The following is a 27,994-nucleotide window of genomic DNA, read 5'->3' as shown; positions in this document are numbered from 1 at the left end:
TTCGCACAGCCATTGACGAGGAGTGGGACAACATTCCACAGGCCACAATCAACAGCTTGATCAACTCTATGCGAAGGAGATGTGTTGAGCTGCATGAGGCAAATGGTGGTCACACCGGTATACTGACTAGTTTTCTGATTCACAACCCTTCCTTTTTTGGGGGGGTATCTGTGACCAACAGATGTACTGTAACTGTAAAATCTTTGAAATTGTTGTGTTTATATATTTGTTCAGTGTATTTCAACCGCCCCAACCATGATTCTCATCCCTCCATCCCCTCCTCCTCTTGATCCCTCGCTCTTCTATTTTCACAGCTGTCATGGCGGCGGGGGGTTTTCTGATTTTCTTTCCGCTCTGTTTGAGGCGCTCTGACTCTATCCCGTCTCTCTTTGTTATCGCCTGTTCGGTTTGAGCTCGCACATTCCCCAAGCCGACATTTCCGAGATGGGAAGTCATTGGAGTGAAATGTGCCAGTACGGTACAGGGCCTGTAGCGTAGTAATTAAAAAGTTTGTTTGGTCAAAATATAGCAGAGCAGAAGAGGATATTGACAAAACACCCATTTCATTCTGACTGTCAGAAGTGAAATAGAGCCGTGAGGAGAGATGGCGTGTTTGGTTTTCGAATAGTGTGTTTGTGGTTGAGTGTGAAAGAGAAAAGACACAATGTTATCCTCCCAAAGTAAATAGAATCATTTAATCAAATGTTGGCTTTAGAAAACAAGTGGGAGGCTATGATTCAACAGGTGGTGATAAGGGTTATATAACAGCCTCCACAATTTCCACAGTGATAGTTGCCTGGATATCTCTTTGTGTGTTAGGGCTCCTGTATAAGAGGCACAGGTAAGCAGATGGTCGCGTGAGATACTAGTATTAGAATGCGTCCAAAATGGCACCCTTTTCTCTACATAGTGCACTACTTTTGACCAGACAATGGGATGCCATTTCAGATGCAGCCTCAGTCTCTCCTGCTCTACAGTCTGACACGTCTCTCTCTCTCCTGCAGCTCTGATAGAAAATGACCACTCCTCCTTCTCCAACGGCCTTGATGTGGGCGGGGGCAAGGCTGTCGAGACGTCGCTATGGAGACCCCCGCTCAACACCATCACTGTCTCCAAGAAACGTAACTGGCTCCAGCAGAGCTCTGGGAGGCCGCATCACGCCACGGACGACCCCCAGTACCTTCTGGGAGCAGAGGAATACAATGGACACGGACAAGCTCCACTCCCCCCTCTAAGCCCCTCCCCAGAGAACCTAAACCCTCCCGGGCCAACCCTATCCCACCCCCTCCGCCTACACCTGCCCCTCGTTAGAATGGGCCACGCCCGTGTGGCGCCTCGTTCCAGGTGTGTGGAACCGACTGAGGAGAATGATGCGGACGATGAGGGGGAGATCTGGTACAACCCCATCCCTGAGGATGAGGAGCCAGAGCTGCATCACAGCCACAGACCCACTCCCACCCCCCAGGTCAGGCTGATGGTCCAGACACGGACCCAGGATCCTCACGTCCCCCAGACCCAGAGGAGGCCCAGTAGGGGAGACGAGGTTGGGGTCAGGCGGGCACTTGAGGGATGCAGCCCTAACCTGGAGGGTGTGGGGGAGAGCATGGGTGGCGGAGGTGGAGAGCGGAGTCACCAGGGCATTGCCATACGTTGCATGGGGCCGTCTCTACATCTGCAAAGACAGATGCTGCTCGCGTGCAAACCTCAGGAGTGGCCATCCAGTTCCAGCAGAGCCACAGCTACAGGTAAAGAACATGCTCTCTAGAATTCTAGGTCTACCTATTGTTCACACCCTCTTCAGCCAGCCCCACCCATCTCTTTAAGGATTCAAATGTAAGGTCATGTGCTAAACAGTGAGTAGTGTAGTAATAATTAAGACTAAAAGTGGTAGTAGACTACAATAAGGGAAAAGTTCCAGGTGAACAGAAAGTGTCCAGATCAAAATATTTGATAAATATTACATGATGTTTACTCAGACACAATACCAGAGCACAAACTTGTTCTTGTTTTGGCCACTGCAGTTATCACAATTCAGGTCCACACGTGTTTCCCCAACTCTGTAGTTGGTGAAGAAATGGGGCATGTAGTTGATGACTGCGCTGCTGCCTTTGCTGGATGACCATGCCTTGATCAATCAAGTGTTGACTTGTTGTGGTCTTCCTTCACAGCAGACACCAAACAAGCCCCACTTGCAAGGAGTTAGAAAGTAGATGGGACCTGGCTGCATAGTGTCAGAAGGATAGTGCACCTGCAAACAACAAAATAACATGAAGATAATGAATTATAATTTGTCTCACCCTTGTCAAGCTGTCTTTACACAGCTCAAAGGTATTTGCCTACCTCCCATATATTTATTTTTGGGACTGTATACCCATCTATGTCCTTAATCAGTATAAAGGAGAAAATGTTACTTGTTGAGCAAAATCAAAGCTGTAATGCATCCTGATGTCTTTGTTTGCTGGTTCAGTAGGGGCCCCCAGAGACAACTGCAGGTCTTGACAGGTGGTCTTGCAGTCAACGACCATCTTCTGGTAGACAGACCGCTCACTCTGAACAAGCAGGAGATGCTGCTCTTGCTTCCTCGGCTTGGCTGACTTAAGAGTTTCTAGCAGATCTGAAGACCTGATAGTTTAACCTCTGGCACTGCAAGCACAGGTCTGTACTGGGCTTACTGCTTGAGATGTGGGGCAGCACTTTTCTCCACAGATTCCTGAAGGAAGAGAGCCCAACTACACATACCTCCGGTAATGCAATTGCATTATCCTCTGCATAGTTGTTGAAGTTCACCACTTGCTACAAGGCCTCATGCTTCAGTTGTAATCAGTGCTAGCTTGGGCCAGCTCTCTTTTTGATGGGAGGCATTAGACCATTCTCCTTGTATGACTGGTGGAGGAGAGTCAGGCGTGTTCTACTGATGCTGAAAGACAAACTCCAGATACAAATTTGAGCATTATTATACAATAGATGTGAAATTGCATTCTGAGATTGTATGAACTATGTTAGCTAGCAAGCCAGCCATCAAACTTCAGCTGGCTAGCTAACAGCAAGATTTAACTTGCAATGCAAACCGATTGTCATAGCTAGCTAAATGGCATTCTGAGAACATCACTAAAACATGTTTTTACCTAAATCAGGGATTTCCTCATCGTCTGATTCATTTTCAGTCAGAGTCCGCATGGCACGATCATCCTCCAGAAAGTAGTACATCACAACTTTTCCCTCTGACCTTTGTCGATAGCGCCTGACAAATTCAGGGCAGCAATGTTATTGAGAGCAGTAGCAACATATTTGCAGTTCTCCATGGCTAACGTTATGTTTCGAAAAAAATGCAGTAGAAAGGATTATCTACGCATAACGAGCAGCTCATTTTATAGACACAAGATGCTACACCACAGATCAATCTCTTCAAACGCATCTCTCGGCATGTCCAGCCCACTCATTATCTCAGCCAATCATGGCTAGCGGGAAGGTTGCTGATTTTTTTCTGTGGCTAAACCAATTAGGCTCATAATTTAACAATTGTATTCGTATTTACAAATGGTATACGCTTTTGTTAAGGCACATGAAAATTCACTTGTTCGAGAAGGCATTTCTGCCAAAAAACGGATTTTGATATTATATTTTACGTTGAAACAGCTCTCCTGTGAAGTCGTGACTTGCGACATACGCCTAGTTTCCTGAATCGGGTCACATATGTAGCTTAGACCCTATTTTACACCATCTGAGGTTGTGTTGTGCATGCCATCGGTTGAGACACAACATGCTCTTGATTACAGGGTGGATGTCATGTTTTGGCTGATACATTTATTAAAATGGGGGGAAAAATTACATTTCTACTTTCAAATGGTACCACAAGGATGGTTGGAGGTCCACACAAGAGAATGTTGACTTGAATGGGAATATTGATTGTTTTAAAATATTTTTCCTCCATAGGAAATCTATTGAAATTAATCAATATAAATTTATAGAAATGACCATTTACGTTGACATTCAACGGTGAGTGGCCGGCGGCCATCTTTGTGGTAGTAATTAGAAGTTACAATTTAAATTCAATTTACATTTCAATGGTGTACCAGCTAAATTGCAGTGGTCTGAAGGGATAGGTCCATTCTATTTCTATGATTAAAATGACACCGACCCTGTATTCAAGAGCATGTTGTCTCAATCGATGGCGGGAACAACACAAAAAACTCAGATGAGTCTAAGCTACAAAATGAGCAATTATGAAAGAAATCAGTTTACGCGTTTCCCGATCATATATGTTAAAGCAGGGGTTCCCTAACTTTTTGACCCACGACCCCATTTTGATATCTGAAAATTATTGGGACCCCCACGCATGTGAAATAAGGATGTACAGTACCAGTCAAAAGTTTGGACACACCTACTCATTCAAAGGCTTTTATTAATTTTTTACTATTTTCTACATTGTAATAACACACATGGAATCATGTAGTAACCAAAAAAGCGTTAATCAAATCAAAATATATTTTAGATTTTTCAATGTAGCCACCCTTTGTCTTGATGACAACTTTGCACACTCTTGGCACTCCCTCAACTAGCTTCATGAGGTTGTCACCTGGAATGCTTTTCCAACAGCCTTGATGGAGTGCTGAGCACTTGTTGGCTGCTTTTCCTTCACTCTGTGGTCCAACTCATCGCAAACCATCTCAATTGGGTTGAGGTCGGGTGATTGTGGAGGCCAGGTCATCTGATGCAGCACTCCATCACTCTCCTTCTTGGTCAAATAGCCCTTACACAGCCTGGAGGTGTATTGGGTCATTGTCCTGTTGAAAAACGTATGATAGTCCCACTAAGCGCAAACCAAATGAGATGGCGTATCACTGCAGAATGCTGTGGTAGCCATGCTGGTTAAGTGTAACTTGACTTCAAAGCACACCATCACACCTCCTACATGCTTCACGGTGGGAACCACACACACGGAGATCATCCGTTCACCTACTCTGCATCTCACAAAGACACGGTGGTAGGAACAAAAAAATCTCTAATTTGGACTCATGAGACCAAAGATTTCCACCATTGCTCGTGTTTTTCTCTTCTTATTGGTGTCGTTTAGTAGTGGTTTCTTTACAGCAATTCGACCATGAAGGCCTGATTCACGCAGTCTCCTCTGAACAGTTGATTCTACTTGAACTCTGAAGCATTTATTTGGGCTGCAATTTCTGAGGCTGGTAACTAATGAACTTATCCTCTGCAGCAGAGGTACCTATGGGTCTTCCTTTCCTGTGGCGGTCCTCATGAGATGCAGTTTCATCGTAGCGCTTGATGTTTTTTGCGACTGCACTTGAAGAAACTTTCAAAGTTATTAATTTTCCAGAGTGACTGACCATGTCTTAAAGTAATGATGGACTGTTGTTTCTATTTGCTTATTGCCATAATATGGACTTGGTCTTTTACCAAATAGGGCTATCTTCTGTATACCACCCCTACTTTGTCACAACACAACTGATTGGCTCAAACGCATTAAGATGGGAAGAAATTCCACAAATTAACTTTTAACAAGGCAAACCTGTTAATTGAAGTGCATTCCATTTGACTACCTAATGAAGCTGGTTGAGAGAATGACAAAAGCTGTCATCAAGGCAAAGGGTGGCTATTTTGAAGAATCTCAAATATAAAATATAATTTGATTTGTTTAACACTTTATGATTCCATATGTGTTATTTCATAGTTTTGATGTCTTCACTATTATTCTACAATGTAGAAAATTGTAAACATTTTGAAAACCCTGGAATGAGTATGTGTGTCCATACTTTTGACTGATACTGTATATTAAATCATACAAATATGTGCAATTCCGTCTGGGCCTGGTTTCCAGTCAGTTACAAAGTCGCTCTAGAAGACTTGTAAGTTGCCACATCGTGACACTTGCTCATGTTATGGGGGACTTGTTTAGAGTTGTGTAGGGGCTTTGCTGGCATGCATCTAAAAAAATTGGTTGAGTTTGCCCCACCAAGATTTACATGCTAAAGTCAGCACTGCCATAACCAAACACCAACAACCCAACCTTCCTGTTTTTACAGAAAACAACCCAACTATAGACCCAATGCCTGCAATTGAGTCATTCAAACAACCCAGCATTTTTTGGGAGAGTGTAACTTACATCTCAAATCCATGCATGCATGAAGCCTTGACCTGTCTGGTGCACACATTTCTCTGTCCTCAATTTGATTGAAGGCCTCAATCTGTATGTTTGCCTTGTAACTGATTTCTTCTAGAATGAGAGAGGGAACAACATGATCAAGATGAGTTAGCTACTACTAGTTTTAAAGCAATGAAAGATCTAATTGTTACAAATCATTTATGTATGGGCTACATTTGAGAATACTTGTATTTGCTTACCTTATCAATCTTGAAGACAATACACTAATTTATCACTCAAAAGAAGTGTTGAGTTGCACCACAAACAAATTTCCAGGGTGTTGATGCATCCCCCCAGCCTCTTCCAAAACCACGGGTAGGGGAAAGGTATCCATCTGCAAAAGTCAAGTTTTGCTTTGTCAAATCAATTCATTTTGTTGCTACCTTAGCTTTTGTGCTAGCTAACATGCTACTGAACCGTAATACCACCATATTGACATGCATATGGATATTGAGACAGCAATGTATTCAAACAAAAATATAAAAGTTTATGCAAATCATTAGTTGGCTAGCAAAAAATATGATAGCAAACGTTAGCTAGCTAAGCGCTGACAGATTGAAACAAGGTGTTTCACTCTATCCCATAAAACATGCCACTGCAAACTAGGTATAATTTAGCTAATAAAATGTCACGTTTAATAAGTTACACACTTACTGGACAACTTTGGTAGGTCACAAGCTAGATAGCTTGGTTTCCATTTTCCAACAGGTGTTTCTAATCCTCCTGATTGGTCATCAATGGTTACAGGTCTTGGAAGTTGTTGCCACAGGTTTGCCTCATTCACCACCAATGGCAAAAATGTGAAAACGTCTGGCAGCATTTTGTGGCACACTATTTAGTTTGCAGCAAATTTGCGGGACGTTTGCCGCAACAAATACATTTTTGTAAGGGTGGACATTAGTTATCTAGCAGTGTGTATGTTGAGACTGGAAAGTGTGACTTCCATCTATAGTGATGACAGCTAGCACATCAACAAGATCTCATAGTTTCCCTTCGAAATTTGACGTATTTTGATGAATGTCTTTTTTTTGACACATTCATTCTGCATGGTTACAAGGTTAATTCCGTGTGGTTACAGAGTAAAAACAAACAACTCGAAAGGTTAACAGTTTAGGAATTAGGTACCATAAGTATTCATAATATTCTCAAGGCTTGGTAGAGCTGCCGAGCCTCATGAGTTCGCGCCCATTAGTGGGTGATCTTTCTTTTGGGGGTGTGAGCTCCGAAGAAGGCATATCAATTTCCGAAATTGACGTCTATTTCAAGTGACCGGCCTGAGCGCACAGCTCTGTCTCTTAATACGTATTTTTTTGTTGGTTTATTACTGTGGCAACACGGTAGTTTGGACATTTTGACAAATCTTGAAGTAACCCATAATTAGGACTTTTAACAACTGTCTTCTGTGGAACGCAAAACAGCTTTCTGGTTGTTGAACGCTAAGAAAGCCTGAATAGTAAGGACATACAGTTGAAGTAGGAAGTTTACATACACTTAGGTTGGAGTCATGAACTCGTTTTTCAACCACTCCACAAATTTCTTGTTAACAAACTACAGTTTGGCAAGTCGGTTCGGACATATTTGTACATGACACAAGTAATTTTTCCAACAATTGTTTACAGACAGATTACTTCACTTATAATTCACTGTATCACAATTCCAGTGGGTCAGAAGTCTACATACACTAAATTGACTGTGCCTTTAAACATCTTGGAAAATTCCAGAAAATTATGTAATGGCTTCAGAAGCTTCTGATAGGCTAATTGACATAATTTGAGTCAATTGGAGGTGTACCTGTGGATATATTTTAAGGCCTACCTTCAAACGCAGTGCCTCTTTGCTTGACATCATGGGAAAATGTAAAGAAAGCAGCCAAGACCTCAGAAACAAATTGTACTCTGAATGATCGGCTATGAAAAGCCAACTGACATTTACTCCTGAGGTGCTGACCTGTTGCACCCTCGACAACCACTGTGATTTTTATTATTTGACCCTGCTGGTCATCTATGAACATTTGAAAATCTTGGCCATGTTCTGTAATAATCTCCACCCGGCACAGCCAGAAGAGGACTGGCCACCCCTCATAGCCTGGTTCCCCTCTAGGTTTCTTCCTAGGTTCTGGCCTTTTCTAGGGAGTTTTTTCTAGCCATCGTGCTTCTACACCTGTATTGCTTGCTGTTTCGGGTTTTGGGCTGCTTTTCTGTACAGCACTTTGTGACATCAGCTAATGTAAGAAGGGCTTTATAACTACATTTGATTGATAAATATGTTGTCAATGTTTTGGCGTCAAACTGGTGGCAGATGTGGGGCGGGGGGAATCTATAATTGATAGTGTGATAGTGTTTATAAATATTTTTGAATGACTACCTCACCTCTGTACACCACGCATACAATTGTTTGTAAGGTCCCTCAGTCGAGCAGTGAATTTCAAACACAGATTCAACCACAAAGACCAAGGAGGATTCCAATGCCTCGTAAAGAAGGACACCTATTGTTAGATGGGTAAGAAAAAGTAGACATTGAATATCCCTTTGAGCATGGTGAAGTTATTAAATACTCTTTGGGTGGTGTATCAATACACCCTGTCAATAGAAAGGCACTGCCGTCTACCCTAACTCATTTGCCGGAGAGGAAGGAAACCGCCCAGTGATTTCACCATGAGGTCAATGGTGACTTTAAAACAGTTGCACAGTTTAATGGCTGTGATAGAAGAAACCTGAGGATGGATGAACACTATTGTAGTTACTCCACAATACTAACCTAAATTACAGAGTGAAAAGAAGGAAGCCTGTAGAGAATAAACAACAAAAATTCCAAAACATGCACCCTGTTTGCAACAAGACACTCAATTTATACTGCAAAAAATCTGGCAAAGCAATTCACTTTTAGTCCTGAATACAAAGTGTTATGTTTGGGGCAAATCTAATACAACACATTACTGAGAGCCACTCCTCATATTTTCAAGCGTAGTGGTGCCTGCATCATGTTATGGGTACGCTTGTAAACGTTAAGGACTGGGGAGTTTCAGGATAAAAAAGAAACTGAATGGAGCTAAGCACAGGCAAAGTCATAGAGGAAAACCTGGTTCAGTCTGCTTTCCACCAGACACTGGGAGATTAATTCACCTTTCAGCAGGACAATAACCTAAAACACTAGGCCAAATCTACACTGGTTGCTTACCAAGAAGACAGTGAATGTTCCTGAGTGGCCGAGTTCCAGTTTTGACCTAAATCTGCTTGAAAATCTATGGCAAGAAGAATAAATATTCGTGTTTTATTTTTCATTAGTTGTTTACGAATGTTAGAGTTTTTCTTCCACTTTGACGTTACAGAGTATTTTGTTGATCGTTGATGAAAAATTACAAATAAATCAATTTTAATCCCACTTTGTAACACAGTAAAAAGTCAAGGGGTGTGAATACTGTATGAATAGATTTTTAAAAAGTTATTCAAGTGTAAATAAACAAAGTTACCATTAGATTGCCATATATTTGCTGTTAATTGCCAAAATTACTGAAGATTCCAGTAACTTAGGTAAATTACCGGTAGCTTTGCAACCCTAGCTCTGATTAACGTGGCCAGGTCTCTGTAAAGTGGTAAAGATACTCCCATAATCCTTTGGGATGTAACTGGAGCTGACTGCTCCGTCTAAATGTGACACTGTAACAGAAGGGAGTGGCAAGGTGACATGTTGTGTTTTGGGTTTGCAGGAGGACAATGCATCAGACATGTCCCTGATTTAAGCAGGGTGTGCTACTAGCTGGATGGGGGGGGAGGTTGAGGACTTAATTTAAAAAGACATGTCTAATGTGCTGTCTTCTTGGCCTCCTATCTGTGATTGACTGACTGGACTATTTGGGCATGTAATGTTTCCACTCCTCTCCCCACAGGGAGTAATGGAGACCTGTCACTCAATCTACCACAGGTCGCAGGCTATGTAAACAGAGGAGCAGGGAAAGACAGGGGAGTGGTGTAGTAGGGTCACTGCTTTCAGTAATGCCAGATTCGTCCCCATGCAGCCTGTAAAAGAAGGCCTAGATTAGAATAGAAGAGGGATAGAACGGCGAGAGGAACCATGATGTCCTCCTCTTCCAGGTCTTTGTGATGCCTACATCCTTTCACACTCCTCTTCCTCCTCTTCTCCTATAAAGTCTCAATATCCCTTCACTTTGTGCCAAACCTATGAAGAGGACAGAAGCTACTTTATTACAACTGGCTAAAAATGGATAACGCTTTGTATTGGCTCTGAATAATAACAGTGTCTGTTGAATAATAATGAATTTGTGCACATGTTAGATTAGAATGACCCACTCCAACACAAGATCTCTCTGTCTGTCTACCTGGTTGGGTCTTTTTCCTAACCGGATACACCCTTAGACTCCTTGCTGAATGCTGTGTTTGTGTAGAGGATAATGATTGATGGACTATAGAGCGCATTTAGCGGCAAAGTGTTTCAGAGTGTTCCCTTAGCGCCTGGACAGGAATTTGGTAGTTGGACCGATGGGGTCATATGTGGTCAGCGCTATTTTTATGGTTGTTTTGATTGGATCAGTCAGCAAAAGTGCAGTACTGTAGTAAATTAATGATAATTTCATGAATTTTGAAAATAGACGAACACACACACAAATACACTTGTGCGTGCACGTATGCACGCGCACACACACACACTGTTGCTGGAGATACAGAGGAGGTCTGGGTTGAGATTAAATTCCTGTTGCAGTAGCTTCCTTAGCCTACATAGAGAGCAGGACAAGCTGCGTTGGCAGGTAGCCATGTTGTTGTGCTAATGAGACCAGGAAGAGACTGCATGCCTGGCTATTGTTGCATCCCAATTTGCACCCTTTGGTCAAAAGTAGTGGCATATATAGGGAATATGGTGCCATTTCGTACGCAGTCTATATTAGCAGGGGTTTGGTCACCATTGTAATGAAACGCCTTTGGGCTCCTGAAAGGAATCCAGCACTGAATGATTTAGAGCACAAGGAGAGCCACCAAAACAGTAATATCTCTCGCTGCATCCCAAATGGCATCCTATTCCTTATATACAGATGTTGGATCTTAATTTGATCACTCGTCTGTTGCTGAGAATTTTCATGCACAGCCGGAAATGCAAACTTGTAGTGTATTCAAGGTTTAAAAAGGCTTCTAAAGTTTGACATTTCCACTTAAAAATGTCAGAATTGATTTGCTCTAATGGAAAATGTATCAACCCCTACAAAAAAAAATCCATTTACCTATAATCCACATAGTAATTCACATTTTGCTTTAGGATTATTTTCCTGCTGTGGCAAACGATTATTTTTCCTGCAAACTATTATTTTCCTAATTGGAGTTACTCCAATTATTCGCTGCAGATCCTCTCAAGCTCTGTCAGGTTGGATGGGGAGCGTCGCTGCACAGCTATTTTCAGGTCTCTCCAGAGATGTTCGACCGGGTTCAAGTCCGGACTCTGGCTGAACCACTCAATGATATTCAGAGACTTGTCGCGAAGCCACTCCTGTGTTGTCTTGGCTGTGTGCTTAGGGTTGTTGTCCTGTTGAAAGGTGAACCTTCACCCCAATCTGAGGTCCTGAGCGCTCTGGAGCAGGGTTTCATCAAGGATCTCTCTGCTCCATTCATCTTTGCCTTGATCCTGACTAGTCTCGCACTCCCTGCCACTGAAAAACATCCCCACAGCATGATGCTGCCACCACCATGCTTCATCATAGGGATGGTGCAAGGTTTCTTCCAGACGTGATGCTTGGCATTCATGCCAAAGACTTTATGATACAGTGAAATAATCTGTCTGTAAACAATTGTTGGAAAAATTACTTGTGTCATGCACAAAGTAGATGCCCTAACCGACTTGTCAAAACTATAGTTTGTTAACAAGAAATTTGTGGAGTGGTTGAAAAACTAGTTTGAATGACTGAGCAAAAATGTAAATGCTACATGTAAAGTGTTCCATGTTTTATGAGCTGAAATAAAACATCTCAGAAATTTTCCAGATGCACAAAAAGCTTATTTCTCTAAAATGTTGTACACAAATTTGTTTACATCCCTGTTAGTGTGCATTTCTCCTTTGCCAAGATAATCCATCCACATGACGTGTGGCATATCAAGAAGCTGATTTAACAGCATGATCATTACACAGGTGTACCTTGTGCTGGGAACAATAAAAGGCCACTCTAAAATGTGCAGTTTTGTCATACAACACAATGCCACAAATGTCTCAAGGGAGTAGGCAATTTCCATAATGACTGCAGGAATGTCTACCAGAGCTGTTGCCAGAAAATTGAATGTTAATTTATCTACCATAAGCCTCCTCCATCGTCATTTTAGAGAATTAGGCAGTATGTCCAACCAGCCTCACAAATCTAGACCACGTGTAATCACGCCAGCCCAGAACCTCCACATCCTGCTTCTTCACCTGCGGGATCATCTGAGACCAGCCACCCAGACAGCTGATGAAACTGTGGGTTTGCACAACCAAATAATTTCTGCATAAACTGTCAGAAACTGTCTCAGGGAAGCTCATCCGCGTGCTCGTCGTCCTTACCAGGGTCTTGCCTTGACTGCAGTTTGGCATCGTAAACCGACTTCAGTGGGCAAATGCTCACCTTTGGCGGCCGCTGGCATGCTGGAGAAGTGTGCCCTTCACGGATGAATCCCGGTTTCTACTGTACAGGGCAGATGGCAGACAGCGTGTATGGCGTTGTGTGAGTGGTTTGCTGATGCTAACATTGTGAACAGAGTGCCCCATGGTGGAGGTGAGGTTATGGTATGGGCCAGCATAAGCTACGGACAACAAACACAATTGCATTTTATTGATGGTAATTTGAATGGACAGCGATAGCGTGACAAGATCCGGAGGCCCATTGTTGTGCCATTCGTCCGCCACCATCACCTCATGTTTCAGCATGATAATGCATGGCCACATGTCGCTAGGATCTGTACACAATTCCTTGTAGCTGAAAATGTCCCTGTTCTTCCATGGCCTGCATACTCACCAGACATGTCACCCACTGAGCATGTTTCGGATACTCTTGATTGACGTGTACGACAGCGTGTTCCAGTTCCCGCCAATATCCAGCAACTTCGCACAACCATAGAAGAGGAGTGGGAAAACATTCAACAGACCACAATCAACAGCCTGATCAACTCTATGCAAAGGAGATGTGTCACGCTGCATGAGAAAAATTGTGGTCACATCAGATACTGACTGGTTTCTTATCCATGCTCCTACCTTTTTTTTCAGGTATCTGTGCTCAACAAATGCATATCTTTATTCCCAATCATGTGAAATCCATAGAATAGTGCTTAATGAATTCATTTCAATTGACTGATTACCTCATTTGAACTGTAACTCAGTAAAATCTTTAAAATTGTTGCATGTTGCGTTTGTTTTTGTTCAGTGTATACAGTGCCTTCAGGGAGTATTCATACCCCTTGACTTATTCCACATGTTGTTGTGTTACACACAATACCCCATAATGACAAATGGAAAACATGTTTTTAGCAAATTTTTTAAAAATTAAATACATAAATATCTAATTTACATAAGTATTCACACCCCTGTGTCACCGTTGGCAGCGATTTCAGTTGTGAGTCTTTCTGGGTAAGTGCTTAAGAGCTTTGCACACCTGGATTGTACAATATTTGCACATTTTTCTTTAAAATCAATGTCAAACTCTGTCAAGTTGGTTGTTGATCATTGCTAGACAGCCATTTTCCATAGATTTTCAAGCCGATTTAAGTCAAAAACTGTAACCAGGAGGGCCTCTAAAATGTTAGATTGGCGACTACACCATTGGCCACACCCATGGCCACGCCCACCACCAAAGCCCCATTTTTATTCCGGAAAAAAACCTGCAAGCACACACACAGTCCTTCGAAAACAAACAGACCGTTCCCTCGCTTAGCAGCTGTCTGGGCCCAGAACGTTATTAAAGGCAATCAAGCCAAGTGCCATAAATTCCTGCTCTTTGTGAGAGGTGGCAGTGGCAGGCTGCCTGGGGTCGGCCTGGGGGTCACAAAGGCTACGGGGGCGAGAGGTATGGAGGGGGGTGACACTGGTCACCCAGCTCCGGTTCCAGCGGGTGGAATGCAACCCTTCGCCCTTTAACCTCGGGGGGCCATGTTCATAAGGTTAAGTATCAAACATACCCCTCTTGGCCGTGTTCTGTTATAATCTCCACCCGGCACAGCCAGAAGAGGACTGGCCACCCCTCATAGCCTGGTTTCTTCCTAGGTTTTGGCCTTTCGAGGGAGTTTTTTCTAGCCACCGTGCTTCTACACCTGCATTGCTTGCTGTTTTGGGGTTTTAGGCTGGGTTTCTGTACAGCACTTTGAGATATCAGCTGATGTAAGAAGGGCTATATAAATACATTTGATTTGCCCCTGAATATCAGGTAGAGGGTGTCGGTGTCTTTCCCTCGGTGTCTGCCGCTGCTGTTGCTGTGCCAGAGGGTGAATGGCTACAGAAGAGAGCTGAGAGGGAACTATGGAAAACAATACAGTAGTCATTGGAAAAAAATTTTTTAGGTAATATTATTATACTTGGTAAATGTTACATCCACCGGATTTGACCCGGGTGGCTGTTGTGGATGAGGGTTCTGTTCATACCATTAGATTTAGGATAATTGCCAAATACATTTCCACATCATGTACTAATCTGAAAACAGATTTCAAATAAGACAATGATTTTGAACAGACACTTAACACGTTTTTTTATTATGGAGGATTATGAAACGGTTAGTTTTGGGTACGCAGTCTGATTGGTCAAACGTGTGTTCCAGTGGTTTCAGTGTGAGTTGTGAGTTTGGCCAAACCTAAACCTCAATATCTGGGACAATATCTGGGACATGGCCCAACCTTAGATGTTGTTTGGCACTTCTTCCAGAGGTATTTTGCACCTTTGGTCCGGCTCTCTCCCCCTTTCCACCTCTGTGTGCTGGTATTTGTTATTGTCAGGAACCACTAGCTAACAGGGATTTATATTCAGCAGCCTAAGGAAAGGGAATGGAGGCTAAACATGGTTTATTATGGAATGTCAGAGAACACCCCCTTTCACTGGCCAGGCCTCTGATTCTCAGGACAAGGGATGCCGTTGTCCCCCCATACCTCCTCCTTTGCACCTCTCCATGCATGCAGCAACACACCCTGCACTATTCTTTCCCCCATGTTACCCCTTTTCTACAGCATCTGACACCTCCTCTGGCCCCTCCTTGCCTCCCTCTTACCCCTCTGCCCATTCCCTGCCTCCCTCTTACCCCTCCTCTGGCCATTCCCTGTCTCCCTCTTTCCCCTCCTCTGCCCATTCCCTGCCTCCCTCTTACCCCTCCTCCTGCATTCCTGCCTCTCTTACCCCTCCTGCCTTGCCCATTCCCTGCCTCCCTCTTACCCCTCCTCTGCCCATCCCCTGCCTCCCTCTTTCCCCTCTGCCCATTCCCTGCCTCCCTCTTACCCCTCCTCTGCCCATTCCCTGCCTCCCTCTTACCCCTCCTCTGCCATTCCCTGCCTCCCCTTTACCCCTCCTCTGCCCATTCCCTGCCCCCCTCTTACCCCTCCTCTGCCCATTCCCTGCCTCCCTCTTACCCTCCTCTGCCCATCCCCTGCCTCCCTCTTTCCCCTCTGCCCATTCCCTGCCTCCTCTTACCCCTCCTCTGCCCATTCCTGCCTCCCTCTTACCCCTCCTCTGCCCATTCCCTGCCTCCCTCTTACCCCTCCTCTGCCCATTCCCTGCCTCCCTCTTACCCTCCTCCTGCCCATCCCCTGCCTCCCTCTTTCCCCTCTGCCATTCACTGCCTCCCTCTTACCCCTCCTCTGCCCATTCCTGCCTCCCTCTTTCCCCTCCCTCCTGCCCATTCCCTGCCTGCCCTCTTACCCCTCCTTCTGCCATTCCCTGCCTCCTCTTACCCCTCCTCTGGCCATTCCCTGCCTCCCTCTTTACCCTCCTCTGCCCATTCCCTGCCTCCCTCTTACCCCTCCTCTGGCCATTCCCTGCCTCCCTCTTACCCCTCCTCTGCCCATTCCCTGCCTCCCTCTTACCCCTCCTCTGGCCCCTCCCTGCCTTCCTCTTAAGGCGTCCGCATGATTCCCATCCGAAACAGTTAGAAATATTCCGTGCATATATAATGACGCCATTTTGTGACGTTTTTTTGTTGTTTGTTTTGGTCTTCGGCAAGGGCTTTTTCAAGGCAAGCCGAATTTCGGAGCCGACGTCTATGCCCTTTTGTCGGTCAACAGTAGGGGTTCTTCAATGAAGTATTGTTGTCATTCAACAATAGATGACTCGTTTTCATGCAAATTTTTTCACTTGGGAAATACTGCACCAAACATTTTAGTCAGATGTAAAATTGGCAAAAACGTCAAAATTAATGACAGATTTCTTGAGTTACAATATCTTAGATTAATTCAGACTATTTTGAGGAAGAGTATACAGGCTGCGGAGTCACATGATGGACAAACAGTACTATTGCTGCTTTTTCAATTTTTTCAAGTGAAGGTCTTTTAAGGGAGTATGGAGCACACTGGTTCGGTTCGCCTAACCGAGTTCAGCTAGGCGCCAGCCGAACCAAAACATGCAAAGCTTTTATCCCTCACCAGAATAGCACAGCAGGCCTCTCTGAAAATAGAGCAGGGGATGTTGTCATACCACCTCTTCTCTATTATTTGTTTTACTCTCATCTCTCTTACTCTCTCTTTTACTCCTATTCCCTATCTATCTATTTTGCTCTCTTCTACTTTATCTTGCCTCTCTTTTTCTCTCCCTCTCCATTCTCGCCCTCTTTCTGACTCCCGCTCCCTCTGCTTTGCTCTCTTCAGTGATTAGCCAACAGAATGACTCCTTTGTCTCAGCACTGTGGAGGAACTTGCAGTTTGAAAACAGAAAAATGGAAGGATACACAAGTGAGAACTGTAAAGAGAGAATAGGCACATTGTAGCCTGTTTTCGAGTGATTTAATGTCTTATATTCAACTGTAAAAGAATTGTGCCCAGAAAGTAATGCAATGTTGAAGAAATTAAATCGAGTTTTTGTTTTACTTGTACTAGTTATTGACTGTCTTCGGAGGCCATGAATGTAGATACTAGTACTGCAGTGCACCAAATCAAACACTGGTGAGTGTTTTAGGTTCTGTACAACATACAGTGCCTTTGGGAAGTATTCAGATACCTTGACTTATTTCACATTTTGTTACTTTACAGCTTTATTCTAAAATGTATTACATGGTTTTTTCCCCTCATCAATCTACACACAATACCCTAAAATGACAAAGCAAGAACAGGTTTTAGAAATCTATCTAATTTATAAAAACTGAAATATTACATTTACATAAGTATTCAGACCCTTTACTCAGTACTTTGTTGAAGCACATTTGGCAGCAATTACAGCATTGAGTCTTCTTGGGTATGACGCTACTATCTTGGCATGTACTTCCGGTGCCGACAGAGATGGCCGCCTCGCTTCGCGTTCCTAGGAAACTATGCAGTATTTTGTTTTTTTATGTGTTATTTCTTACATTTTTTAATGTGTTATTTCTTACATTGTTACCCCAGGTAATCTTAGGTTTTATTACATACAGTCGGGAGGAACTATTGGATATAAGAGCAACGTCAACTCACCAACATTACGACCAGGAATACGACTCTCCCGAAGCGGATCCTCTGTTTGGCCTACCACCCAGGACAATGGATCGGATCCCAGCCGGCGACCCAAAACAACGGCGCCGTAGAAGGGGCAGACGGAGCGGTCTTCTGGTCAGGCTCCGTAGACGGGCACATCACGCACCGCTCCCGAGCATACTACTCGCCAATGTCCAGTCTCTTGACAACAAGGTAGACAAAATCCGAGCAAGGGTAGCATTCCAGAGAGACATCCAAGACTGTAGCGTTCTTTGTTTCACGGAAACATGGCTCACTCGAGACACGCTATCTGAGTCGGTACAGCCACCTGGTTTCTTCACGCATCGCGCCGACAGAAACAAGCATCTCTCTGGTAAGAAGAAGGGCGGGGGTGTATGCCTTATGATTACAGAGACGTGGTGTGATCATAACAACATACAGGAACTCAATTATTTTTGTTCATCTGACTTATAATTCCTCACAATCAAATGCCGACCGCATTATCTACCAAGAGAATTCTTTTCGATCATAATCGCAGTCGTGTATATTCCCCCCCAAGCAGACACATCGACGGCCCTGAAAGAACTTCATTGGACTCTATGTAAACTGGAAACCACATATCCTGAGGCTGCATTTATTGTAGCCGGGGATTTTAACAAGGCTAATCTCAAAACAAGGCTCCCCAAATTCTATCAGCATATCGATTGTGCTACCAGGGCTGGCAAAACCCTGGATCATTGTTATTCTATCTTCCGCGACGCATATAAGGCCCTCCCCCGCCCTCCCTTCGGAAAAGCTGACCACGACTCCATTTTGTTGCTCCCAGCCTATAGACAGAAACTAAAACAGGAAGCTCCCGCGCTCAGGTCTGATCAACGCTGGTCCGACCAATCGGATTCCACGCTTCAAGATTGCTTCGATCACGTGGATTGGGATATGTTCCGCATTGCGGCGAACAACAACATTGACGAATACACTGATTCGGTGTGCGAGTTCATTAACAAATGCATCGGTGATGTTGTACCCAAAGCGTCTATTAAAACATTCCTCAACCAGAAACCGTAGATTGATGGCAGCATTCGCGCAAAACTGAACGGGCGAACCACTGCTTTTAATCAGGGCAAGGTGACCGGAAACATGACCGAATACAAACAGTGTAGCTATTCCCTCCGCAAGGCAATCAAACAAGCTAAGCGTCAGTACAGAGACAAAGTGGAGTCGCAATTCAACGGCTCAGACACGAGAGGTATGTGGCAGGGTCTACAGTCAATCACGGACTACAAAAGAAAAACCAGCCCTGTCGCGAATCACGATGCCTTGCTCCCAGACAGACTTAACAACTTTTTTTGCTCGCTTTGAGGACAATACAGTGCCACTGACACGGCCCACAACCAAAACCTGCGGGCTCTCCTTCACTGTAGCCAACGTGAGTAAAACATTTAAACGTGTTAACCCTCGCAAGGCTGCAGGCCCAGACGGCATCCCCGGCCGCGTCCTCAGAGCATGCGCAGACCAGCTGGCTGGTGTGTTTATGGACATATTCAATCAATCCTTATCCCAGTCTTCTGTCCCCACATGCTTCAAGAGGGCCACCGTTTTTCTTGTTCCCAAGAAAGCTAAGGTTAACTGAGCTAAATGACTACCGACCTGTAGCACTCACTTCCGTCATCATGAAGTGCTTTGAGAGACTAGTCAAGGATCATATCACCTCCACCCTACCTGACACCCTAGACCCACTCCAATTTGCTTATCGCCCCAATAGGTCCACAGACGACGCAATCGCCATCACACTGCACACTGCCCTAACCCATCTGGACAAGAGGAATACCTATGTAAGAATGCTGTTCATCGATTACAGCTCAGCATTTAACACAATAGTACCCTCAACTCGTCATCTAGCTCGAGACCCTGGGTCTCGACCCCGCCCTGTGCAACTGGGTCCTGGACTTCCTGCCGGGCCGCCCCCAGGTGGTGAGGGTAGGTAACAACATTTCCACCCCGCTGATCCTCAACACTGGGTCCCCACAAGGGTGCGTTCTCAGCCCTCTCCTGTACTCCCTGTTCACCCATGACTGCGTGGCCATGCACGCCTCCAACTCAATCATCAAGTTTGCAGACGACACTACAGTGGTATGCTTGATTACCAACAACGACGAGATTACCAACAACAACGAGACGGCCTACAGGGAGGAGGTGAGGGCCCTCGGAGTGTGGTGTCAGGAAAATAACCTCACACTCAATGTCAACAAAACAAAGGAGATAATCGTGAACTTCAGGAAACAGTGGAGGGAGCAGCCCCCTATCTACATTGACGGGACAGTAGTGGAGAGGGTGGAGAGTTTTAAGTTCCTCGGCGTACACATCATGGACAAACTGAAATGGTCCACCCACACAGACAGCGTGGTGAAGAAGGCGCAACAGGGCAGCAGCGCCTCTTCAACCTCAGTAGGCTGAAGAAATTTGGCTTGTCACCAAAAACACTCACAAACTTTACAGATGCACAATCCATGCTTCACCGTAGGTATGGTGCCAGGTTTACTCCAGGCGTGAGGCTTTGCAATCAGGCCAAAGAGTTCAATCGTAGTTTCATCAGACCAGAGAATCTTGTTTCTCATGGTCTGAGAGTTTTTAGGTGCTTTTTGGCAAACTCCAAGCGGGCTGTCATGTGCCTTTTACTGAGGAATGGCTTCCATCGGATCACTCTACCATAAAGACCTGATTGGTGGAGTGCTGCAGAGATGGTTGTCCTTCTGGAAGGTTCTCCCATCTCCACAGAGGAACTATAGAGCTCTGTCAGAGTGACCATCGGGTTCTTGGTCACATCCCTGACCAAGGCCCTTCTCCCCAGTTTGCTCAGTTTGGCCGGGAGGCCAGGTCTAGGAAGAGTCTTGGTGGTTCCAAACGTTATCCATTTAAGAATGATGGAGGCCTCTTCTTGGGGACCTTCAATGCTGCAGAATTTTTTTTAGTACCTTTCCCCAGATCTGTGCCTCGACACAATCCTGTCTCGACCTCTACAGACAATTCCTTCAACCTCATGGCTTGGTTTTTGCTTTGACATGCATTGTCAACTCTGGGACCTTATACAGACAGGTGTGTTCTTTTTCAAATCATGTCCAATCAATTGAATTTACCACAGGTGGACTCCAAGTTGTAGAAACATCTCAAGGATTTTCAATGGAAATAGGATGCACGTGAGCTCAATTTCGATTCTCATAGCGAAGGGTCTGAATTGTTATGTAAATAAGGTATTTCTGTTTTTTATTTTTAATAAATTTGCAAAAATTTATAAAAACCTGTTCATTTTGACATTTTGGGGTATTGTGTGTAGATTACTGAAGACTTTGTTTTGTTTAATCCATTTTAGAATAAGGCTAACAAAATATGGAAAAAGTCAAGGGGTCTAAATAATTTCCGATGGCACTGTATAAATGAGTTACATAAGCCATGTTACATGTTTTGGCCATCATCTCCCTTGAAGCTGATGGTATTTTCCCTGTAGTGCGTGAAAAGGGAAAGGATTGAAAAGGGAAGAGGGTAACGAAGAAGGGAGGAAATCCTATTAAGAAAGCGAATGGAAAAGCACTGTTTTACGTTTGAAACGGGCTCAAGCATCCGGTCCAGGAATGGGCAACTGCCCGCATGCGCCCCGCGATCCCACTTTTGAAGGACCTCCGATCAATCCCCCCAATTTTTAAAAAACTCAGTCAGGGTCTGAACTTAGAGTTATAATAGTAGAATTTAATACACCACAGCCTGTAGTTTGTTTGCTGCCAGACAAAAGATACCCTGTGTGTTAAAAAGGTGGATTTGCGTTGCGTTCATTGCCACAGTTAGAGACTGTACAGCACAGGTCTCAAAAAAGTGGAAGAAACTAGATATTATTGTGGCTGCAGGAGAAAAGTTTTTGGGACTCAAGGAAAGACTTGCAAGGGGTACTGGCGCCAGAAGTCCCGCCCTCCCAGGTTCCCCTTGAGCTTGTGTCGGGATCAGATCTGTTTTATTTATTTTTAACAGAAAGTTGTTTGATTTATTTATTTTTTGTACGTTTTTTTAAATCTTTACGTTTTTTGGGGATTCCTGTTTCCATCCTGTATAGTAGGTGGCAGGATGCACATTCAATTGTGTGATCACCAATATACCATAGAAGAAGAAGAATAGTAGAATAGACAAGGTGCCATTTCGAAATGTGGTTGTGCATCAGCAGTTTTTCTCTTTTGTTATGTCAGTCAACATTTTTAGATTGCTAAATTAGATTATCAGCCAGCTATCTAAACTTGTTATCATGGTCAAATTACCGGCCGTGCGGCTCCCATTGATTTTGTGAGTCAGTCTCACTCAGATATAATTAAAACTGCAAACATTTCTCTCTGCCCCATGGCAAAATGTGTAGAATTGCAGCAAACTAGCTTCAAAGTTGCCCATCCCTGATCTAAGCTGTAGCTAGCCTGGCCTGAGGGGTGAGGATTTCCCGGTCCATGTCCTCTCTGTACACCCTGCTCAGCGCTGGCTGGCTGCTGGACCAGATAGATTATTTTAACCTGACAAACTTGTCCTGAAACAAAATAACAGAATTGCATTGCGCAAGAGGGGTTGTTGTTGTAGAAACAGAGTTCGTATGCCTGGATGGTTTGTAGGAAGTAGGCTGAGTCCACTGAAGGCCAGGGACAGTCCTACTTCAGACGCTTTCCACTAGACTCTCACTCTGGCCACAGAGCTTCTGTCTTGTCTCTGACTAACATTCCTGAATGCAAGTTCATATCCCTGTTAGGCAAGATATACATGCATATGCATCTAGTATCTATACCTAGAGTAACAGACTGCCTTTAGTAATGTTAGCCTTGCAATGTGAAGCTATCCTATTTATGAAGCAGTTTGTTTCAGATGGGGCTTGCTTGCACCTTTGCTAATAAGATCTGGCGTAATCTAATTGGAATTTCCCCAGCATTTAATTAAATTAAACACAACACTAGAATGAATTATTAGCTAAGGGCTGACCTATTTTTTTCAATGGTGAAGTTTGTCATGGTCTGACCTGGTATGCAAGTGGTTGCCAACAGTGTAATGCGATAGAATTTAGTCCCATATTAGTCTAATTTCAACCCCTGTCTAAATGTCAGATGTCTAATCTTTGCTCACAAAGTGATAAGCTAAACACTGACTTACAGTTGAAATCGGAAGTTTACATACACCTTAGCCAAATACATTTAAACTCAGTTTTTCACAATTCCTGACATTTAATCCTAGTAAAAATTGCCTGTTTTAGGTCAGTTAGGATCACCACTTTATTTTAAGAATGTGAAATGTCAGAGTAATAGTAGAGTGATTTATTTCAGCTTTTATTTCTTTCATCACATTCCCAGTGGGTCAGAAGTTTACATACACTCAATTAGTATTTGGTAGCATTGCCTTTTAAATTGTTTAACTTGGGTCAAACGTTTCAGGTAGCCTTCCACAAGCTTCCCACAATAAGTTGGGTGAATTTTGGCCCATTCCTCCTGAGCTGGTGTAACTGAGTCAGGTCTGTAGGCTTCCTTGTTCACACACGCTTTTTCAGTTCTGCCCACAAATTTCTGGGATTGAGGTCAGGGCTTTGTGATGGCCACTCCAATACCTTGACTTTGTTGTCCTTAAGCCATTTTGCCACAACTTTGGAAGTATGCTTGGGGTCATTGTCCATTTGGAAGACCCATTTGCGACCAAGCTTTAACTTCCTGACTGATGTCTTGAGATGTTGTTTCAATATACCACATAATTTTCCTCCTTATGATGCATCTCTATTTTGTGACATGCACCAGTCCCTCCTGCAACAAAGCACCCCCACAAACATGATGCTTCCACCCCTGTGCTTCACGTTGGGATGGTGTTCTTCGGCTTGCAAGCCTCCCTCTTTTTCCTCCAAAAATAACGACGGTCATTATGTCCAAACAGTTCTATTTTTGTTTCATCAGACCAGAGAACATTTCTCCAAAAGTACGATCTTTGTCCCCATGTGCAGTTGTAAACCGTAGTCTGGCTTTTTTATGGCGGTTTTGAAGCAGTTGCTTCTTCCTTGCTGGGCGGCATTTCAGTTTATGTCGATATAGGACTCGTTTTACTGTGGATATAGATACTTTTGTACCTTTTTCCTCCAGCATCTTCACAAGGTCCTTTTGTTCTGGAATTGATTTGCACTTTTCGCACCAAAGTACGTTCATCTCTAGGAGACAGAAGGAGACTTTCCTGAGCGGTATGACGGCTGTGTGGTCCCATGGTGTTTATACTTGCGTACTATTGTTTGTACAGATGAACGTGGTACCTTCAGGCATTTGGAAACTAGACTTGTGGAGGTCTACAATTTTTTTTCTGAGGTCTTGGCTGATTTCTTTTGATTTTCCCATGATATCAAGCAAAGAGGCACTGAGTTGGAAGGTAGGCCTTGAAATACATCATCCAGGGACACCTCCAATTGACTCAAATTATGTAAATTAGCCTATCAGAAGCTTCTAAGCCATAACATAATTTTCTGGAATCTTCCAAGCTGTTTAAAGGCACAGTCAACTTAGTGTAAGTAAACTTCTGACCCACTGGAATTGTGATGCAGTGCATTATGAGTGAAATAATCTGTCTGGAAACAATTGTTGAAAAATTACTTGTGTCATGCACAAAGTAGATGTCCTAACCGACTTGCCAAAACTATTGTTTGTTAACAAGATATTTGTGGTGTGGTTAAAAAACGAGTTTTATTGACTCCAACCTTAGTGTATGTAAACTTCTGACTTCAACTGTATACAGTAAGTACATGGCAAAAAAATTAAGTTAAGAAATCTTTCCAGTGCCCTTCTTTTGTGCCACGAGGTTGAGTGTTATTTTGGTGTATTATCTTGGTAATCTTTTATCTTGGTGTATTTTCACAGTTTAAAATTATGTCTACCCCTCTCTCTGTCCTGGTTGTTTCCTTGCAGCAGAAGCCCCTGACCTGGCCATCCCTGGCTTCCCGCCGCCCTCCAGCCTCAACCCTGGCAAAAAGGGAAGCTCCCTCAACTGGTCATTCCCGGACAAGATCATGTCCCCACGCACTGTCAGGAAACTCTCCATGAAGATGAAGAAGCTTCCGGAACTCAGCCGCAAGCTCAGCATAAAAGTGACCAGTAGCAACAACAACAGCAGCTGCAACGGAGCCAGCGAGAGCAGCATCTTAGAGACAAGGACCCAGTGTCCCAAAACCAATTACGGATCAGAACCAGGCCCGGCTCCCCCCAGGTTGTCCCCAAGGGGTGGGCAGGGGGCGGCGGCTAGCCATAATGTGATCTCGAGGTATCACCTGGACAGCAGTGTGTCGACCCAACAAAGCTACAGCAAGAAGAAGAGCAGCGGGACCTCCAAGTCGGCTAGCAAGGGGGGCTACCTCAGTGACGGGGACTCCCCAGAACTGGTGGCCAAGTCTGGGAAGCACGGGTCCTCAGAGGCCAAGGGAGTCAATGGGAAGGAGAAAGACCCAGCCACTGGAGGAGGAGAGAAAACAGGAGCTGGAGGAGTAACCGGAGGAAGTGGCAGCCCCAAGCTGCACGGCACAGAACTAGACATTGACGCGTTCCGCCACTACGCCTTCACAGAACAGCCTAAGTGCACCCAATACATCTCGGGCCTGATGAGCCTGCACTTCTACGGCGCTGAGGACCTCAAGCCACCACGCTTCGACTCCCGAGACGTCTACTGTGCCATCCAGGTGGACTCGGTCAACAAGGCACGCACTGCCCTGCTCACCTGTCGGACCACCTTCCTAGACATGGACCACACCTTCAACATTGAGCTGGAGAACGCCCAGCACCTGAAGCTAGTGGTGTTCAGCTGGGACCCCACACCCAAGAAGAACCGGGTGTGCTGTTACGGCACAGTGGTGTTACCGGCACTCTTCAGGGTGACCAGGAGTCATCAGCTGGCGGTGAAGCTGGAGCCTCGAGGCCTGATCTACGTGAAGCTGAACCTGATGGAGCAGTGGCAGAACTCCCTGGATGGAGGCTACAATGGGGACCGGGAGCCACAGATGTTTGGGGTGGAGGCCTGGAGGGTGGTTGTGAGGGAAAACACAGGACTCATGCTGCCCCTGCTCATCGAGAAGTGCATCACGGAGATCGAGACGAGAGGCTGCCAGGTGAGTTCAGTTCATGGTGTTAATGTTTAATGTTTTTACAGCCTTTTATGTACAACAATGAAAATTTGGCCCACGGGCCTTGGACTGTCAGAGACCACTTATTTAGACCTTGGACTTTCTTAGTTAGCCAACTACCGATTTTGGCAAGGAATAGCCAGTACAGTGCTTTCATATTGCGACAGCCAACAAGCTGAGTGAGTGGCCTGGTTACTCAGCATTCGGTGAGACAGGAACATGTCCAGAGGCGAGTTCTGGATGATTCTGGTTGAGTGGCATACATTAGACCATGCATCAAATAACAGGCCTTCTTGTTTTCATGTTGCAAGTGGCCTTTTATGTGATACAGAAAGAGAGAGAGAGATGGAACAGAGCGAGACAGGCAGCAGGGGTATTGGGAGGCTGGCTGCAGATGTACCATATGAGAACTGCTCTATACCTCTTCCCGTCTTCTTCTTTGAAGCCCAGTGCCAAAGGAGAGAGACTCTCTAATTAATCTCTTTCCTTTGGCACTGGTTTCTTCTAATTAGTTGAGATGCCACCCAGCAGTAAAAAGTGCCTGGCTGCTGCCGTAGAAAATCCATCCATCTTAGGGAGGACCACGGGCAGCAGGTGCCCTGAGTGGCTGGTCCTTGGTGGGGCAACCTCCATCGGGCCATTCTCCAGGGCCTTTCTCCAGGCCTCTCCAAACTACATGACACAGCTCATATATCAGTCCTCTGGCTGGCTGCTCTGCATGGGCTCACCCTCAGTGGGGGAAGGGGACTATGGCTACCAGCAGGCTCATAGGCAGACCTTCCTTCAGGTTCTTATAGAGGACATTTATCAGTGTTACTCTGAAGGCTCTGTCTGGCCTAGACATTGAGCATGCCATGGGACTGTCCCGAACTGGGGTGGCTATGCATTTGGGCCAATCCGTTTTGTGGTAATGGTTTTAGCCACTGGCCAAGTTCATTTATTACCTGTGTTTTCTTTGTACTCCATTTATTTCTCTCTCCATTTGTCTCTCCTGTTCTCTTTCCCTGTTGTTTAAAGAGACACACATATGTCAAAGACATAGTAGAGCTTATGTAAGGGGATATGACTATGTATCACTAGATGCAGTTTGGAGCCATCTTTACCCCGTGGTCCCCCAGGGGCCCATGCTGAGAGGGGTTAGGAGGGGATCTACACCAGATTACACAGGAATGTATAGGACGTGTCACTGAGGCAGGCAGAGAGAGCCAGACACACAGCATAGCATGTCTTTAGAAATAATTATGTGTATCCCTAGATGGAGACTACTCTCGTTTCAGTGTCTCCACAAATGCATGGCCCGAGGGGCTCTGAAGCTTTTAAAGCACTTGGGGGATGATTGTGGCTGTTCTGAAAAGACTGCAGATTGGTGTCACAGAAGCGAGTAATGTGTGTGGATGCTGTAATGTGTGTTTTTTGTGTTTGGTAGTGTCAGATTTCTTTAAGAAAGTACAGTATCTCTACCAGACATATTGAGAAAAATAGCCAGCTGACATCAACTGCGCTAGTTGTGTTCTCACAAGTAAAAAGTCATTTGACCAAATATAAAATACGACGTTGTGAATTGTAGCGCTTGCATTGTTTTGCGAGAAGCTATGAGGGGTCAGAAGTCTGTAAATGGTGCAGGTGCAACCATCTTTTTTCAACCTGTGAAGTTCCACTCCCTACTGATTGGCTTAGTTAGGGGTCCAACCAGGCACTGTTTGTGTCTGTGTGTGTGTGTGTGTATGCTCGCTCATTCAGGGTTCATTCAGAAAGTCCCTGACTCACCACAGTAAACCATTCTGTTGTTTTTAATTAAGACGAGGACAGACCATTATTTCCTATTTGTGTGTGTGTGTGTGTGTGTGTGTGTGTGTGTGTGTGTGGTGTGTGGTGTGTGTGTGTGTGTGTGTGTGTGTGTGTGTGGTGTGTGTGTGTGGTGTGTGTGTGTGTGTGTGTGTGTGTGTGTGTGTGTGTTGCTCAGCAGTGCAGTAGATAAGGCCAAGGCCTCTTCACTACCAGCTGTCACACTACCGCCTGTTGCTCTGCTCTCTCCTCTCAGAGCTTCTACTGACCCTAAACTAAAGGTAGAGCTTTCTCTCAATG

At 44.6% G+C, this 27,994-nt stretch overlaps 1 protein-coding gene and 1 long non-coding RNA gene across 4 annotated transcripts in view; one reads left to right on the top strand and one right to left on the bottom strand.

Annotated features, from left to right (window-relative positions):
• Nucleotides 1-27,994, top strand: part of LOC111971208 (rho GTPase-activating protein SYDE2-like) — an 85,282-nt gene that overhangs the window by 25,950 nt on the left and 31,338 nt on the right. For 2 of the 3 annotated variants that reach the window (XM_070446229.1, XM_023998000.2), the window contains exons 2-3: nucleotides 1,005-1,745; nucleotides 24,705-25,894. In XM_070446229.1, coding sequence (XP_070302330.1) covers nucleotides 1,005-1,745; nucleotides 24,705-25,894 — 1,931 coding nt within the window. The remainder of the gene's footprint in view (nucleotides 1-1,004; nucleotides 1,746-24,704; nucleotides 25,895-27,994) is intronic. The other variant, XM_070446228.1, reaches the window with a different exon arrangement.
• On the bottom strand, nucleotides 1,739-3,414 carry LOC139028538 (uncharacterized). The gene is made up of 3 exons (XR_011480791.1): nucleotides 3,126-3,414; nucleotides 2,412-2,929; nucleotides 1,739-2,248 (listed from the first exon to the last, which is right to left on the bottom strand). It is a non-coding gene; the product is annotated as an uncharacterized lncRNA (long non-coding RNA).

This window comes from Salvelinus sp. IW2-2015, linkage group LG13 (genome assembly GCF_002910315.2).
Source record: "Salvelinus sp. IW2-2015 linkage group LG13, ASM291031v2, whole genome shotgun sequence".
Classification (NCBI taxonomy): domain Eukaryota; kingdom Metazoa; phylum Chordata; class Actinopteri; order Salmoniformes; family Salmonidae; genus Salvelinus; species Salvelinus sp. IW2-2015.
This window is presented reverse-complemented; position numbering and strand designations above follow the sequence as displayed.